This window comes from Plecotus auritus (assembly GCF_963455305.1).
Source record: "Plecotus auritus genome assembly, chromosome: 5".
Taxonomy (NCBI): domain Eukaryota; kingdom Metazoa; phylum Chordata; class Mammalia; order Chiroptera; family Vespertilionidae; genus Plecotus; species Plecotus auritus.
In genome coordinates this window covers 58,405,589-58,423,236 of record NC_137776.1, presented here as the reverse complement: position 1 = coordinate 58,423,236, position 17,648 = coordinate 58,405,589, and the positions used below count along the sequence as shown (strand labels likewise).

Here is a 17,648-nt window from a genome sequence, read left to right as displayed (position 1 = left end):
TTAGAAAATGCCACAAAATTAAGTTCTGATTCAGAACAAAGAAAACGGATTTGACCGCACAGTGCCCCCCCCCCCCCCCCCCCCCGTCCTCCCAAAAGAGATGATCTCGATGTAATAGGAATTATCTGTTTCTTGTGCCTCGTTTGACACTTGGCACACCTTGGAAGGAACTATTTTCTACTAGTTGCAAGGTACAGAGACTCCTACAATCATTCACAAGTGGTTTGGAAATCCAGGTCTTTTTTTCCTTGAATGGGTGTGACCAGTAATCTTCAAACCCACTTCAAAGAAAACAGTTAAATGATACAACCATGGAGTCCTTCAGAGAAAAAAGGAAACTGTCCAACCTCCACCCAAGACACTCTGAAATCTGTTCCACTGGGGGAACTGGTAGATCTTATCTCAGACTGATAACAACATCAAAAACAAATGTGGGCTGGGACATTGCTTTTCTTAAACTTTCCTTGTCGCATGCAAGAATAAGCTGAGAAAGCAAAGAGGTCACAGGTGGGTGGGTAAGCAGCCCTTCAAAGAACGAATACCACGAGGCTCTGACTGTGCAAAGGATGACATGGAAGTGAGGAAAACACCAGGGGGCAGTGCCCACAGGGGTTAGTGAGGAGGCCCCATAGGGCAGGGTTTGCAGAAGGTGCCCGCGTATAAAATTTCTCCCTTGTCTCTACTTGGTTGAAGGGTAAACATTCCTATTTATTTTATTTTCTTTCAATTCAGGTGTTGTTGATGGAAGGAGAAAACCAACTTAAAAAAAACAGAGGGAAGCTCGCTCACAATGAAACTATTCATTGGAATAGTTTATTTCCAGGTCTTTTTAAATATATTTTTATTTATTTCAGAGGGGAATGAAGAGGGAGAGAGAGATAAAAACATCAATGATGGGAGAGTCGTTGATTGGCTGCCTCCTGCATGCCCCCTACTGGGGATCGATCCTGTGACCTGGGCATGTGACCCAACTAGGAATGGAACCATGACCTCTTGGTTCATACGTCAATGCTCAACCGCTAAGCAACAATGGCTGGGCTACTTCTAGGTCTTATAGTTGCTCCAAACCTGTGCCTGTGGCAGTCCAAGCTCACATACAGCCACACAACCTGTGTGCTGTTAGGTTTTAGTACGACAAGATGAATATAGTCTGCAGTATCACGTGTACTTATAGACAAGTGTTCTATGAAGTGAGTGAGACTCAACTGGATATGAAAAATTAAAGTGAATCCCTCATCACAATCTGCAGCCGTTCAGTTAAAGATGGAACTTTGGAGCGATAGCAGAATAAATACAGATACCAGTTAAACTTCTGGTTTGTGGTCAGCCACTAGCATGCTAGCTTGTAAACAGGTAGTATTGTCTTAGTGAAGAGTCTAGTGAAATTTATACAAAGCCAACAAACATTTATTATTGCTTAGTATGGTCTAAGTGCTATGCTGGGAATGAAAAAAGAAAGATGAGAGAAGTTTCTGCCTTAGAAGACCTTCCAGTTTAATGGACTAACACATGTAAACATGTTAGATGATATGATACAGGTGCGTGTCCTTGGGGTGCTAGGCAAACAGCGGGTGACCCTACTGGATCAGAGAAGGCCCTCCCAGGGGGATGTATGCCTTGCACAGTCTTGAAAGAGCGAAGAGGGGACAGCCAGGTTAAAGGGAAGCAAAGGGACCTGAGAAAGTGGAAACCACGTAAGAGAAATGAAGCCGCATGATGTGTTTAGAATACCATTTCTAGTTCAGTGATGGAGGAGAAACGTTGAGGCTGGGGACAGAGGGAGGCAGGACTGAAGAATGAGGCAATGTCAACCTAGGAACCTGATGTGCCTCTAGGAATCCTGATCTTTTTGCAAGGGGAATGTGTGGGGCGGGGGAGGACTTTTAGCAGTCAAGTGACACAAGGCCTATATTTCATGTAAGTCCCTCTACCTATATTTTATGTAAGTCCCTCTGGCTGCGGGCAGGGATGACACCTGAGCGAAAGGGCTAGAAACAGGGCAGACAAGCAGGAGGCCACTGTAATGGCCTAGGGGAGAGGTGAGGGGTTACATTAGACAGTGGTAGGAGGGATGGAGGGAGACAATACATTCTAGAAATAATCAGGGTGAAAATGTAAGGCCTTGAATGACTTTGTATGTGAGAGATGATGAAAGGAGGGGTTGGGGGTGCCCAGGATAGTCAGTCCTGTGTTTCAGGTTCGGGTGCCTGGGTGGATACTGGTTACACTCCCAGAGGTAAGGAACACAGGTAGAGGAGCAGGATTAGATGGGAAGGGGGGCAAGTTAAATGTGAAGTAGATAAAACCAAGGTGAGTGAGGCCATCAGCCTGAAACTCAGGGGAAAAGCCAGGATAAACAATGAATGTCGGAGAGTCATCAGAATGGAAATAATAGCTGAAAGCTTGAGTGGATGAATTATAGCAAAATCATGAGCCAAAAATGGAATTGAGGGAAACATTAATAATTAAGGGGCAGAGAGAAGAAAACAAGCACACAAAAGAGAATGAATTAACACAAGATGGGAAGGAACTGGACAGACAGCTAAAACACCAGGCAGAGGAGGACACATTTCAAGGAAGAGTGAGGGACCGGCAGTACCAAACCAAGATGGCAGACCAACCACAGAGAAGACAGGGAAGCCTCCAGGTCTGACCCCTGCGGGGAAATGTTAGGGTTGAGCTGTGTTCCCTCCATACAAAAGTACCCCAGAATGCAACCTATTTAGACATGGAGTCTTTTCTAAAATGTGTTCTTATTTATTTTTTATTGAATTCATTGAGGTGACACTGGTTAATAAAATTATACAGGTTTCAGGTATACTATTCTATAATACATGATCTATATATTGCACTGTGTGTTCAGCACCCCAAGTCAAGTCTCCTTTCATTACCATTTATCCCTCCTATACCCTCTTCTACCTCCTCCCAACCCCCTTAGACATAAGAGTCTTTAAAGTTAAAATGAGGTTCTTAGGGTAGACCTGGATCCAATGACTGGTGTCCTTATACAAAGGGGAAATTTGGACACAGAGACAGACGCGCCTAGAGGGAAGATGGTGTGAAGAGGCAGAGGGAGAAGATAGCCATTCACAATCCAAGGAGCAAGGCTGGAGCAGATCTTCCCTCCCAGCCCTCGGAAGGAGCCGGCCCTGCTGACACGCTGATCTTGGACTTCCAGCTTCCAGAACTCTGAGATAATACATTTCTATGTTTAAGCCAACCAGCCTGTGATACGTTGTCATGGCAGCCCTAGCAGACGAATACAATAAGTCTACCACAAGGAATTTCAGTTGCACCCTAGGGGAAGAAGTCAGGTTGGAGAGAGTTGAGGTGGGCATGAGAAGCAAGGAAGTGGAACACGGTGTTAGAAGGTTTATGTGGGGAGGAGCTAGAGAGGGCTTACTTTAGTTTCAAGAGTATGGAGACCTGAACAATCTGAAACACAAATGGACAGATTTTATTATTTACTAGAGGCCCGGTGCATGAAATTCATGCACGGAGGGGGGTTCCTCAGCCCGGCCTGCACCCTCTCCAATCTGGGACCCATCGGGGATGTCTGACTAAACCAGCAGTCGGACATCCCTCTTGCTATCCAGGACAACTGGCTCCTAACCACTTGCCTGCCTGCTTGCCTGATCACCACTCACACCTCTGACTGCCTGCCCGATTGCCCCTAACCTCTCTGCCTGCCTGCCTGATTGCCCCTAACTGCCTCTGCCTACCTGCCTGATTGCCCCTAACTGCCCTCCCCTGCTGGCCTGATCTCCCCTAACTGGCTCTGCCCCCACCACCATGGCTTTGTCCAGAAGGAAGTTGGACATCTGGAAGATGGCCAGTTGACCTGGTCTAATTAGCATATTACCCTTTTATTAGTATAGATTATATAGGATAGGATTGCTTAAATTGGGGGGGGGGGAGCCTTTTTCAGCAGGAGGACATGCTCTTGGCAGACAAAAACACATAATCGCTATATCTGGACTGATAGCCAGCCATATGCACTATACTGCCAAACTGGTTATTAAAAAATTGAATCACTTTCTTACACCTTACACCAAACAGCTGGTGCCCTTAAAACCCCTCCTCAGCCCCCACCTTATGTTCTGCCTTCGCAGTTCACCCAGATTTGGTTTTGATTGGTTGGTTTCTATGCCAGTCAGCGTCAAAAGCTCCGCCTCCTAGGCAGCCATTGGCTCCTTGCACTTCACCCAGATTTGGTTCTGATTGGTCAGTTTTTATGCCAGTCAGCATCTCTGGGCCTATCTCCAGGCCTGATCCTAGAGGCGGGGCTGATCAGCAGCCGCCCCAGCCTGCTGGTGAGCGGGCTGAACTGCTGACCTCTGGGAGAGAAAGAGAGGCTTGGCTGCTGGCGAGGCCAGGAGAGAGAAGCAGGGTCTGATCACCCTTCTTCTCTATCTGGGCCTCGCCAGCAGCTGCTGCTACTGCTAACCAGCCCCACCTCTCTCTGTCTCCGAGAGGTCAACCGTTCAGCCCGCTCGCCTGCTGTGTGCGCAGCCTGGCATTTGGTCGAGCCTCCAGTTGTTGTGGATTTTACGACCTCTGATTCTTTCTTTCTTTATACACACACACACACACACACACACACACACACACACACACACATATATATGTATATATATATATATATATATATATATATATATATATATATATATATATATTAAAATGTATTTGCGTAACACAGTTCATAGTTTTGTGCTTTTAAAAATGTCTATGGTAGTTATGCTCAGAATTTTTGTTCCTAGTATTATTTGTGTATTTTCTCCACCAACTAGTTTTGCCAGATATCTGTTAGTCATTAAAAAGAAAGGTTTTTGGTTTTGATGAAAAAAAGAATAAAAGCAAAAGACAGACTGAAATTATGAGGAGGGGCTACCTGGCCAAGCATGGTCCCAATAGGATGGGATCAAGGACACAGCTTTGAACCCTTGGTCCTTGAAACTTTGGGGGAAGGGGTGGGGGAAGGGGAGGCAAGAATGGGTGTGAATATAGGTCTCCCTGTTGGGAGGAAGCAGGAAATTGATGATGGCATTCCTGATGGGTGATCTCAATTTTATTCATCAAATAGGAAGGGAAGTCATCTGCTTAACCTCGGGGTTGGGAGTGAGAAGGGGACTGAGCAGGATGAAGAGCTTCTTCTAGGGAAGGGTGAGGAAGCTGAGTGAAGACCAGTGACCCTGAGGGTCTGGTCAAGTTGGAGACAGCCATTCCCTGCCCGGAGGTAACAGGAGCAGTAAAAGTGGACTGCTGTGGGATTAATCCAGTTCAGCATTCTGCCACACCGGTGTGACCATGGTATGGAGTACAAGGAAACTGAGGATGCTGCTAAAGAAACGGTTTTAGTGTTAAAAAATTGGAGACAAATGGGATGGGAAAGAATGACCGATAAAAAGTGAAAATGGAAGAATCCCTTTGTACGTCAGATCCAGTTTAGTGGGAATGATAGTGTGATGTTGGGATGAAAAGCTACAGGCGTGCGGTGTTCTTGGTCATGACACCACCAGGCAGAGCAATGGGAGGAAGTGGACAGGAAGGCCATAGGAGTTGAGGTACAGAAACTAAGGCGGGGGAGGAGGTAACAAAAGCAGAAGCTGGGGTAGAAAGTGTCACAATACTCAGCCGTGTGACTGAGTGACAGGTTTGTTGAGGGTGGTGATAAGGTGGATTAGAGGATGGCTTATGCATCCAAAGAAGAGAGGCTTTTTATGGCTTTACCAGTCAGACAGATCCTTAGTGCTGGGCCAGCTTCCATTTCTATTTAAACAACCAATGTCTGCAGAGAGGTGAACTTCTAAGTCCTATTTGTAGATCCAAAGAAATAAACTTTAAAGAGCTAAATAAGTGGGTTTTTTTGGTTTGTTGACGTAAGTCATCATGTGTTGAAATTGTACATGTATTATATAAAAAAGACCACTGATAACATTTTAGAAACATACCAGAAACTCCGGGTGGTGTCTTAATGAACTTCCCGTTAAAATGACCAATGACAGCTTCACACTTTTCTGTTGATTCCATCCTATATTTATATAAAAATAAAACAAATATTTAGAGGTCTCTTAGTTTTCACTTTGTTCTGGGCATGTGAATACATTCTTACAGGTTTAATGAATGCAAATAAAACAGAAAAAACATGTGAATAAGAAGTGGGTTTATCCTATCTTTATCTAACTGTGGCTTGTATACTTCTAAAGTAAAAAAACTGTTGAGTACATTCTGAATTACAAAAGAAAAAAAACACCTATATCTAGATTGTTTAAGACCAAACATACCAAATGTATAATTTTTATCTACTTGTTGGAAAACTGACAGTCAATACACAATAGCTTTGTTAGTCATGATATTAAATTAAACACAAAAAAATAGTTTAAAACACGAGTGTATTCACTGTTTGCTAGAATATTTTAAAGATGGCTTTTCCCTTTACATGATCACAAAATGAAAGGCTCAAAAGATTCTATAAGAACCAGTGTCAATCAGAGGATGTAGAACCTTATATGGTTTTTGTATTCGCTTCAAGTTTAAAATTAAAATAAGTCAATTATGTACCTTCCCTTTAATCTTGGCTTTGGAGGGAGGGGTAATTAAAGGATGGAGCCTAACTTTACAACTTATTCTTCATCATCTGCAGGGGGCTAAAAACACTTGAGAAACATTTCAGGGGAATTAAGTGATTTTGACTTATGCTTCTTTAATGGAAGAAACAGTGAATTATCTATTCAAAAGGCGCTACTCTCCCAGACTACCCAGAGTTACACCCAGGTTTTAATGGGTAATAATAGTTTTAAAAAGCAGTAGAACTTAATTGGATTCCATCTTTGGGTACAGAAATAAACTACTTGATCTGCTTTCAGAAGAACACCCACAGAGGTACAGAGGTGACAAGTTTTAGATGGCACCAAGCTTTACATTGCTTCACATGGATCCTTTTAGCCAATCAAATGCAAACTGGAGAAGCTAGCCTTAGTGACTTTCGGCTGCAGAACATTTTAGTTTTATTATAAAACTAGAGACCTGGTGTACGAAATTTGTGCACAGGGGTGTATGTCCCTCAGCCCAGCCTGCACCCTCTCAAATCTGGGACCCCTCGAAGGATGTCCGACTGCCCGTTTAGGCCTGATCCTACCTACTGCTGGCTCCCAACTGCTCACCAGCCTGCCTTCCTGATTGCCCCTAACTGCTTCTGCCTGTCAGCCTGATCACTCCCTAACCACTCCCCTGCCAACCTGATTGATGCCTAACTGCTCCCCTGCCAGCCTGATTGCTCCTAACTGCCTTCCCCTGCAGGCCTGGTCACCCCTAACTGCCCTCCCTTGCAGGCCTGGGTCCCCCTCAACTGCCCTTCCCTGCAGGACTGGTCTCCCCCAACTGCCCTCCCTTGCAGGCCTGGTCCCTCCCAACTGCCTTTCCCTGCTGGCCACCTTGTGGTGGCCATCTTGTGTCCACATGGGGGCAGCCATCTTGTGTGTTGGAGTGATGGTCAATTTGCATATTACTCTTTTATTAGATAGGATAGAGACCTGGTACTGGGTGGGGGCCAGATGGTTTGCCCTGAAGGGTGTCCTGGGTGGGGGTTCCCTTAGGGCATGGGGCAGCCTGGGTGAGGGGCCTGTGGTGGTTTGCAGGTCAGCCACGCCCCCCAGCAACCCAAGCAGAGGCCCTGGTATCTGGGATTTATTTATCTTCTATAATTGAAACTTTGTAGCCTTGAGTGGAGGCCAGGGCCAACCGGGGTGTGCGGGAAGCTTGGCTTCCTCCATTGCCAGGGCAACCCAAGCCTGCTGCTCAGCTCCAGCTCAGTGGCTGGCTGCCATCTTGGTTGGGTTAATTTGCATACTCGCTCCTGATTGGCTGGTGGGCGTGGCTTGTGGGTGTAGCAGAGTGATGGTTAATTTGCATGTTTCTCTTTTATTAGTGTAGATTATCTGGCCTAACAGAAATGGCAATGGATTAAAAGCCAGAACACCTTCATTACTTGGAAGCCCAGTGACAACGAAAAAGTCCCTTCTTTGCATCAATTTTCTTATCTGTAAAATAGTAAACAATGCTTGCTTTGTTATCTCACAGGTCTGTGGGAGAACATGTGATTGACCTCAAATAGGATAATGTATATAAAAGAAAAATGTCAGCAATTTTTCCTCCAGAATCAAAAGTAGTATTTTAAGATATATAGACGTTATCTGTTACTACACAGTATTAAGTTCCTAAATAGTGCACCATGTAAAATAAGTTATTGTACATGGGCTTTCAGATTAGAACTATATAACAAATCAAACCTCCTTCTAATTAAGATTTTTCCTTTGGAAACCAAATTAACCACTACACCGAAGTATCCTTCCTAGGGAGGAAGGGACTAAAGTAAGATGAAAGGAGTGACGGCACTTTAGATCTATCTGTAACATTTTACTCCTTCAGAAAATAATCTGAAGCAAAATTGTAAGATGTTACCATAGGTGTAACTATTGGTGCTTACACAGATGTCATATCATTGATTTACTTTTTTGAAAGTTTGAAATATTTTATTTAAAAATCTAATAATGTCATTGATTTTACTGATGTTGAATCAAATTTCTATCTAATGAGAAAAATCATACTGATTTCTGTACAAAATTTAGGAGTCGGAGATTGCTATTTTGAAGAAGTTATAGACATCCTGATCTAATTAATAAAAGTATTAAGGACATATACTTTCAGAACTATTGCTGTTATAATATTTCCTTGCCCTCAGTCACTAAATATTAGTGTCCTTGGGTTCAAAAATACGAATCAACTTCCAAAAGATTTGGAAAAATGCAAACCAATGTTTACACACTATTTAAGTTCATGGTGCAACTAGCTCCCATAATCCTGGCTTAAATTCTCTTCTTGCTCAATATTTATTTCCCAGGAAACTTAGCAGAGCTATGGTTGTTAGCATAATAAAAATAGGAAATCGTGCTTACCTAGCAAAGCCAACACCACGACTTGTACCACTGGAATCACGTAGTATCCTTGTAGAAATAACTTGTCCAAATGGTTTCAGCATGTTTTCAAGTTCCTGCTCATCCATGGACAGTGGCAAATTAGAAATATATAGGTTGGTAGGATCTTGTTCTTGTTGCTAAAACAGAACAGAGAATTGTCCATTTCTGCCCAATAGAAGGTGAGATATGTTCACACACCTACTTTTATTTAGCCACTCTCTTTGCTCGGGTAAGATCATGGGAACTACACAACACCCAAGTCACCGTGGACACTTGAAAATAGGATCTGAAGCCTGGACAGCCTGTGCAGGTCAGACATGAGCCGACCAAGCCTTTCTTAGCAGATTTGGAAGTGGAACTGCTGGCAGGGACGCTAAGCTGTAGAGGATCCCCTCGTGGAACCACAAGTTTCAGCTGTCCGCGGCGCTCCCCAAAATAACCAACCTCTGCTCTACTACTATTTTTAGGAGTCCATTTCAGGCCACTATTGCACAGAAGGCGATTATTGCTAATCAATCCGGAGACACATGTGGGATTCTGGACCAAGTCATCTAAAGCCCAGTGGGGCTCTGCCCCAAATCCCCTCCTCTGCTCCATGGCAGAGTCCTTACTACTTTTGAGCTGTGATCACCATCAGGAAAAGGAGAGCTCCAAAATGAATGACAACAACAAAAAGAAAACGCAAAGCCATACAGAATGATAAACTCTAGGCAGATCAAATTTTAGAATCTGGATAAAATTAAAGTCTAGAACAGATGCGGGGGGTGGTGGGGGAGGTTTGCTAGGTCCTTGCTACTGAAAGAGGATCCAGGGGCCAGCAGGGATGAAATTACCTGTGTGCATAATAGAAATGCAGAATCCCAGGCCCCACCCCAAATCGACATAACCAAAAGCTGCATTTTAACAGGATTTCCAGGTGATTCATTTGCATATGAAAGTTTAAGAAGCAATAATCAGGTCATTTCCTACTCATCTTTCCTTTATTGAGGCAGAATCAGCTAAAACCAAAGATATAGAGTAGAATTTTCTGAGAACCGGTAACTGCTATGTATATGTAACTAAGAGTATGAGGTTCAAATCATCAGGGGAAAAACCTATGACTATGGGAATATTTTCCTACCAAGTCAAAATTCACCTCTGCAACTGTGAGATTAGGGTAGCCTTAATTTTAATTTTAAATCAGGCTTAATTTTAAACCAGGTTTCCTTTGATCTTATTAACCAACTAGAGGTCCCTCAGCCTGGCCTGAGAGGATCTGGCTGAAACCAGCTCTCCTACATCCCTCCGAGGGCGGGGTGGTAATCGGGCTCCCTCCTCTCTGGTTCCAGTGCATCCCCTGAGAACTGTTGCTGCCAAGTGACCACAGCTCAGCAGCTCCTGTGTTGAGCATCTGCCCCCTGGTGGTCAGTGCGTGTCATAGCTACTGGCTGGTTGGCCAGTCGCTTAGGCTTTTATATATATAGATTATACCTTTACACACTGAACTATGCAAGCGTATGCTATTTCTTTAACACATTGCGGACCAGTAGTTTTATTGCTAGCTTTACCCAGTGGCCAGATAAGTTTCTATTGAATGAGTACAAAAAAACGTTTTACATACAGGTTAAAGGCATGCTTTAAAATTAAATACCTATTGCATTTTGAAGTTATTTATTACATATTCTTACAAGCTAATATCTTTTTAAAGAATTCGTGATTGGCCACAAGCCTTAGAACAGAAAATACGAGAATTCTTGTTATCTGTCTGCATTAAAAGCACTATTAGTGAAGTATTAATTGATGTTTTGGCTTTAGGCAACAAAATAGCACACTCATTGTATTTTAGATTTCCAAAGTGCACAGTGCTTTAAAAATATATGTGAAGCATAAGCATGTTTGATTTGTACAAAGTCTCTACTTTCAAGTGTATCCTAGCACTAATGAACCCCAAAGTGAAACTTTTCCTTTATATATAATCCAGTAAAAGTGAACATTGATTTTTCTGGTAAAATTTAAAATAACAATCTGGTATCCTAGAAAATGATAATACCCTAGTATTCCCAAGAATTAAAGTTATCAAAGACTGAGAAACTATGGGCAGAAAGTACTGTCCCTATGACTTCTTGGTTCCGACAGACAGCAGCATGGAGCCAGCCTAGTTGCAAAGGTATAGAGAGCAGGCTCCCAGCCTGGGTGCCCCAGACTCTCAGAGGTGTGTCAGTGTGGTAGGGTCCAGGAAAACATTAACTTTTCAAATGCTCAATAGCAAGCTGAATAGTTACCCTCATTCACCCTTCCACAGACTAACCAAAATGGCAACCATCTTTGCCTTTAGCTGTAGATAAATTCAGTGTGGCATCACTGATTATCTTATGCTGAGTAAAACCTCCTAATGACAATTACATAAAGTGTATCTTTAATGTATAAAAATCAAGTGATTTGTTTAATAAGTGCATGACAATAATAGATAACATATTTCAAAATATGGGGAGAAGCAAAATGGTCTTACGCATTAAAGTTTTCAAATTCTTCTGAGATGGATGGCATGAGTGGTAAAATCCTATTTCTATTTCACTCACTACCTCCACCAACTTCACCCAATTAATCACAAAGCTCCTTGATTAGCCATTTCCTGTGGGTTCTGACCTTCCAAATCCCTAAATTTTCCTTCAGTGCTAAAGACAGTGTTTGTTCCTATGGAAGTCTGGGCTTTAATTGGCCAACATAGAAGGGGTCCGTCCTTTCTGTCTGAAGGTGGTTATTTAGGGGCCCTGCAGCCTAATACTGCTAATTGACACTGACAGTGCATCTCACACAACCCAGACTCATCATAAACTCTGACTCCAGTCCTGTCTCCCAGCAGTTAAGCCGGGGAGATAAAAACACAGGTAATGAATACCATGATACAGATGTGTACAAATGACAGTGGAGCACAGATGAGGACCTTGTCTTAGGAAGATTAGGGAAGACTTTTCAGAGGGCATGACTCTGAGCTGAAATTTGAGAAATGGGCAGAAGTCACGAGGCTGAAACCCGATTGGGAAAGGCTACCTAAGGAGTTTGATTTTACTTTATCAGGGATTGCTACTTAAACGTGCCCACGGAAGCAATGCTATCAGCAGGGAGAGTGACTATGTATCCTGAGGAGTATGTAGACAAGGGCCAAAGTAGCTTTGCAAGAACTGCACATTTTCTTTGAAGCCTTGTGCTTTTATCTGAAAAAAGGAGGGGGGCAGGGGGAACCAGTTTTGCAATCTACCCCTTAACTATTCAAGTTTGTTTTAATATGGAAAGAATATTTCTTTTCTAATATTTTCAAGTAATACTTATACTCCAGGGAGATAAGCCATGTTTATCCTGTGATTTCATGTACTCCGGTGGGTGAGGGGGGAGTAGGAGGAAGGAGGAACTGCCGACCACATACAGCAGTTAGAAAGCCACACCCTGAAAATGCGAAGCATTTGGAGGCACAGAGTAATACGATTAAACCTATCTAATTAGAAAGATCTCTGAATCATGCTTAGTCAGATTCAGAACACAGGTGGGAACCCCATAATTAAAGAGCATTAAAACACGCCTTGGGCAAAGATATGGCATAAAAATGTTACATAAGAAATATATATAATAAATATTGTGGGCTTCATTTTAAGTTATAATCATAAAAACATAAATGACTAATATTTAAGAACTTCATAGAATTTGTCATATGTGAAGTTTGTTAAAAGTGCTGACAATGTAGGCACTACTTTCTACATCTGTTTTGGAGTTGCTTCTATTACTAAAATATTTTAAAAACATAGTTTTTAAAGTCTTGATTCACCTTGAAAGTTTACCAATGAAGAAAGAAATAAGCGCTAAAATCAGAATCCAGAAAGAAATTGAATTCTTAACCCATTCTTTGATAAATAGTGAGGTAGAATAGAGTAAACACAAATAAATATTTTCTATGATTTTAATGTATTTGTTTTCAATAGCAACAACTCAATTAGGTTTTTCATTTGGGAAGACCCTTAGAACTAATGTCATTTAGTGACCACACAGTTAAAATAATTAAAAAACACACACAATATAAAACTCCAAGCTGGCAGCATTGGCTACAGAAATATCTAACCCTCAAAGTGTCCATGCATTCACAGGAACAAAACATACAATATTTGTAGGAAGTGGGGGGTTGTTCTTGAATGAGGATAATTTAGTTTCCTTAAAATCAGTGACAACCATAACTGTTTTATTACATCAGTGCTGTGTCTGAAAAAACAATTCTTCTATAAATTATGGGTGGCCAAACATAAAAATGGGGCCAACAGGGCTCTTTATGTCCATGGAAAGGGTTCAATGGCTTCTCTAACAAGTAGAAAACTGGATCCCACATTGGCCATGAGAGGGATAAATGGCCGCTAATGTTCATTTGAGTAGAAAAGCAGGACTCGGACGTCCCGCGTGGTGTAAGGCACTCAGTCATCATCTGAAAGAAATTAACAAAAACCTCCCTGTGCGTGTGGAATGGTTCCTAAAATGCAAGAAGGAGACTTGGCAGGAAGACCAGACATCTGTTTTCTCTTGTACTGAATAGGTTCACCAACCAGCAGATCGCTTACTGCTCACGGGCTTGTGAATGCATACTGCCTGAAGCATGGTAGGCCTCAGTGAGGAAGGGGAATTCAATTCCTGCTCCTTTAACTGCCTATTTATGGGGGCAGGGAGTGGAGGGGGAGAGGGGGATGCAAGGTTACCACCAGCCATATTACATATGATGATCTGCTGACTCCAAGCCGGCCTTAAGAGGGAGGCACTGCTGAAAGGCCTGCACAAGTCACTCTACTAACAGATATCACTAATGCTGATTTGAGTTTTATGTCCTTTTAGCTCACTGAGTTTTTCTCTTCTTTTCATAGATTCCAGGTGTTTTATTTTAAAAATGCACACATTTGAAATTAACACCAAGTGTAACACAAACAGGATTGGCCTTTGAGACTTTGGGAAATCTTTTGGTAAGTATCACCAGGTACTTGATGGACAGAGATCATTTTATTATTTTTAAATGTCCCATTCTTAATTCTCAATATCTGCCCATCCTGGAAAGAAAATTTTCCTCTCACTTAATTGGCTTCTTTGATTAAGAACCTAACAATCATTCAATAGTTACCATATGCCAGGTACCAAATAAGGCACTGAAAATTAAAACATGTAAAAATAGTCATTGTTGTCTAATGCTTTTTTTTAAAAAAAAAGTATGTTCTCCTTGATATATATATATATATATATATATATATATATATATATATATATATATATTTTTTTTTAGAGAGGAAGAGGGAGAAATAGAAACACTGATCAGCTACCTCCTGCACACCCCCTACTGGGGATCGAGCCCCCAACCTGGGCATGTGCCCTGGCTGGGAAATGAACCTGTGACCGCTTGATGCAAGGGTTGACACTCAGCCACTGAACCACACAGGCCGGGCTGTCTAATGCTCTTTATCGGCAGTTTTGCAATTCAGTTTTGAGTGTGTGTAGAGTCCTTTTTCCACCCAGGTAGCCAGTATATCAAACAATACATTCTCTCTTACCACCTGGACGACTCTTAGTAGAATGCCCCTTAATTTTTTCCTGACTATGTAACAAAACAAACCTTTAATACATGGGAGTGTGAATTTTCAACACCTTATAGCATCCTGATCAATTCCCTAAAGGAAAATGGACAGTGATGGGCCCCTTATTACCCAACCCTAAACTTCTTTTAAAAAGTGTCTCCAAAAAACTGTGTAGCAGGTGTTCCTTTACCCAGGCAACATGAAGGGGCTAAGTTAAGGCCAAATACTCAAATCCATGGTTCAACAGTATAGATCAATGGACTCTCTAGCATTTAAAATAGCTTTTGTAACTTTGATGATATAATACCAGAGAAATCTGATCCAGGAAACACAGTCATTCTACAAAGACCTGAAGAAATTCATAAGGTGCAGAATGTTGGCACAGTGCCAGTGGCTCTGAACCTGTGTATGGTTCTTTCCCTACAGATGACGGAGGAAAGGATCATTTTTCTAGCCTGTTTACAGTACCAAGCCTCCTAAGGAGGTCTTTGAACAGTGCTCATTATCAACTCACAGGAAAGCTGGCATTCCAAGTACACGGTTGACATCCATTACATCCAGTCCAGTTTTGACTAACTGCATTGTAAAGACTTCTTCAAAACAGTATATTTAATGAACTATCCTGCTTAACGGCAGAGACACTGAAAAGATGCGGAGGTTAGTGCAGTCTAAATAAGGCCTCTACATTTGTAGCTGGTTGTTAAATAGGCCTCTTTCTCCGATTCAGCAGAGGACACAACACAGTGGGTGTCGGGCACTCCCATATTCAGTGAGAAACCAGACCACCTAAAGAGAGTCTGCCAAGAGCTGGCTGAGACCTGGCTTGGGACTTTCGGCTGAACACCCACCCCTTGTCTGTCTCTGAGAGACTGGAGAGGCTGAGAATGAGTATAGCTGTGGAGAGAAACAAAGTAATGGTCTGAGTCTCACCCTGGGGGCTGCTTCCTATCACCATCATTCAAACAAGAGGGGCTTCAACAGACCATCAGGGGGCTGGAGCTGTGTTCTGTGGGACATGGCGGATCAATGTCCAACTTGAGCTTGAGGAATCTAAAAGGCTGGTTGAAGAGCCCTAATAAATGTTGTTGGGAAGTAACTACTCTCCTATGGATAACTGGCAAAAACGTAGTTCAGATGTGGGCATGCAAGGTAGAGTTGGCCCAGCGTTGTGTTAAACCTCCCAAGAAGGCTGCCATGAAGGGTGAGGAGGTCCCAGGAGAAAGCGGCTGAAGACAGACCCTTAGAGTATTGGGAGCTGAGGCCAGCAGCCTGAGGACATGTATTCTCTAGCTTCAAGGGACCAGAGGGAAAAGATCAGTTGGGGTGGCGATGGTGGTAAAAGGTCTCTGAAGAACTTCCGCAGTTTTGAGGGTGGGATGCTCTGGAGAGGTTCTCTGTCTGGCCAGAGAAGCCAACACCAGATGACATAACTGTCAGGTCAGGAAGCCTTCTCATCTGTTACTATTGCTCCACACTGGAGGGGGTATGGGACCCATCACCGCCCATGGCTCTCTAGCAAATTAATCAGGATACTGCAAGGTTTTTAAAAGTCACATTGCCCTATATTAAACCACAGCTAGTGAGCTAATGGAAGAGTGGGAAAAACACAAGTTTGGGAAATAGGAAAGCAACTAACCATATCCTATTCGACTATAGGCTTACTGCTTTGAGCAGACCTTAGCTGGGGGAAGGGAGAAGTGTTACCATTATACGATACCCCAAATTTTGTCAAATAAACAGGACTGGACAGTAAGTTACAGGCAGCATACATTTAACATCAGTAATGTGTTCTTGAAAATCAGACATTCAGCATCAAAGGTTAACTAGAAACCCGTCTTACATGATTTCAAATAGGAAAAAAGTTATAATGCAAAATACATTAATTACAACCCCCAATTTCCTAAAATATAACTATTTACTTTTTTGTTTTCCTATTTCCTAAAATGTAACTAATTATATTTGTAAATCTCTCTCTCTGAGTGTGTGTACACACACAGAAAAAAACGGTTATGTTGGGAGGTCAACCTTTAAAACATTGCTTCCTGACCAGTCAATTGCTTTGTAAAATGTGATTTCTTTTAGAAACAGCAACATCCAAGACACACATTTCTTCAACTGACTCAGCAGTTTCAAAACACGTACACATGATTTTGGTACTTTACAAACTGTGTTTGGAATGTAACTTGAGACTTTCCCCATACAACATCTTGTTTAAAATATTTTATTGAGGTTGGTATAACTACATACAGAAACAGATGAAAATGTATTGAAAGTTCATTATGTTCCATGAAGTTTGTATATGAAAAAAATCAAGAAGTGTTCACCAAAAAAAAAAAAAAAAAAAAAAAAAAAAAAGACCTGAAATGAATGAAACAACTGATGGAACTTTTTAAAATCATGAGTGGCCAGAAAAGTCCTGGAACCTGCCGTGGATTTTATCTATGAGAGGAGGAAGCAGGAGCTTCCTGGTGTGAATTAAAATGGCAAAGGAGAGGAAAAATTAAACATTCTACATTGCACAGTACAGGTACTGCATCTTCACAATTAAATGATCTAAAACCTCATAATCCCCATCTTTCAACAATGTCACAGGAAACTGCTCTATGTTATAAACAAATAATCTGAAAATCATGATGCTTACTATTTACAGTTTCTGTTTAACTACCTACTCTGGAGTTCAAGAAAACACAAAGTCCAACTCAATCCCAAGTTTTACAAACATTAAGTATTCAAGGCGTACTTTAGAAAGGTGATACCTTTCACTAATTCCTAAAATCTTTATTTATGTTGCTGCCTTTAGTCCATATAATGCTCTAGCCTGGTAGCTGTAGATATGTCCTTCAATATCTATGTTCTTCTCAGGAAACTTATCTCTTTACCAGAGTCCCTGAACTGCATAAATCCTCTTTCCTTATGGAAATCTGACTGCTCCTTGGGGAATGATCACAGGCTACTACTCAGCAGTAGCAGAGGACAGCACACAACTCCTTTCCTCTGTACTTCAAGAAGCCAGATAATATACTAGTAAAATTACTGACCTTTTGAAAAGAATGTACAAAATATCAAACTGCTGAGTTTCAGGCTTGAAAACATTTTC

General features: G+C 42.0%; 1 protein-coding gene across 17 annotated transcripts in view; it reads right to left on the bottom strand.

Annotated features, from left to right (window-relative positions):
* Positions 1 to 17,648, bottom strand: part of RBMS1 (RNA binding motif single stranded interacting protein 1) — a 225,774-nt gene that overhangs the window by 21,861 nt on the left and 186,265 nt on the right. For all 17 annotated transcript variants that reach the window (XM_080671287.1, XM_080671302.1, XM_080671295.1 and 14 more), the window contains exons 5-6: positions 8,958 to 9,115; positions 5,955 to 6,034 (exon numbers count right to left, since the gene is read on the bottom strand). In XM_080671287.1, coding sequence (XP_080527413.1) covers positions 5,955 to 6,034; positions 8,958 to 9,115 — 238 coding nt within the window. The remainder of the gene's footprint in view (positions 1 to 5,954; positions 6,035 to 8,957; positions 9,116 to 17,648) is intronic.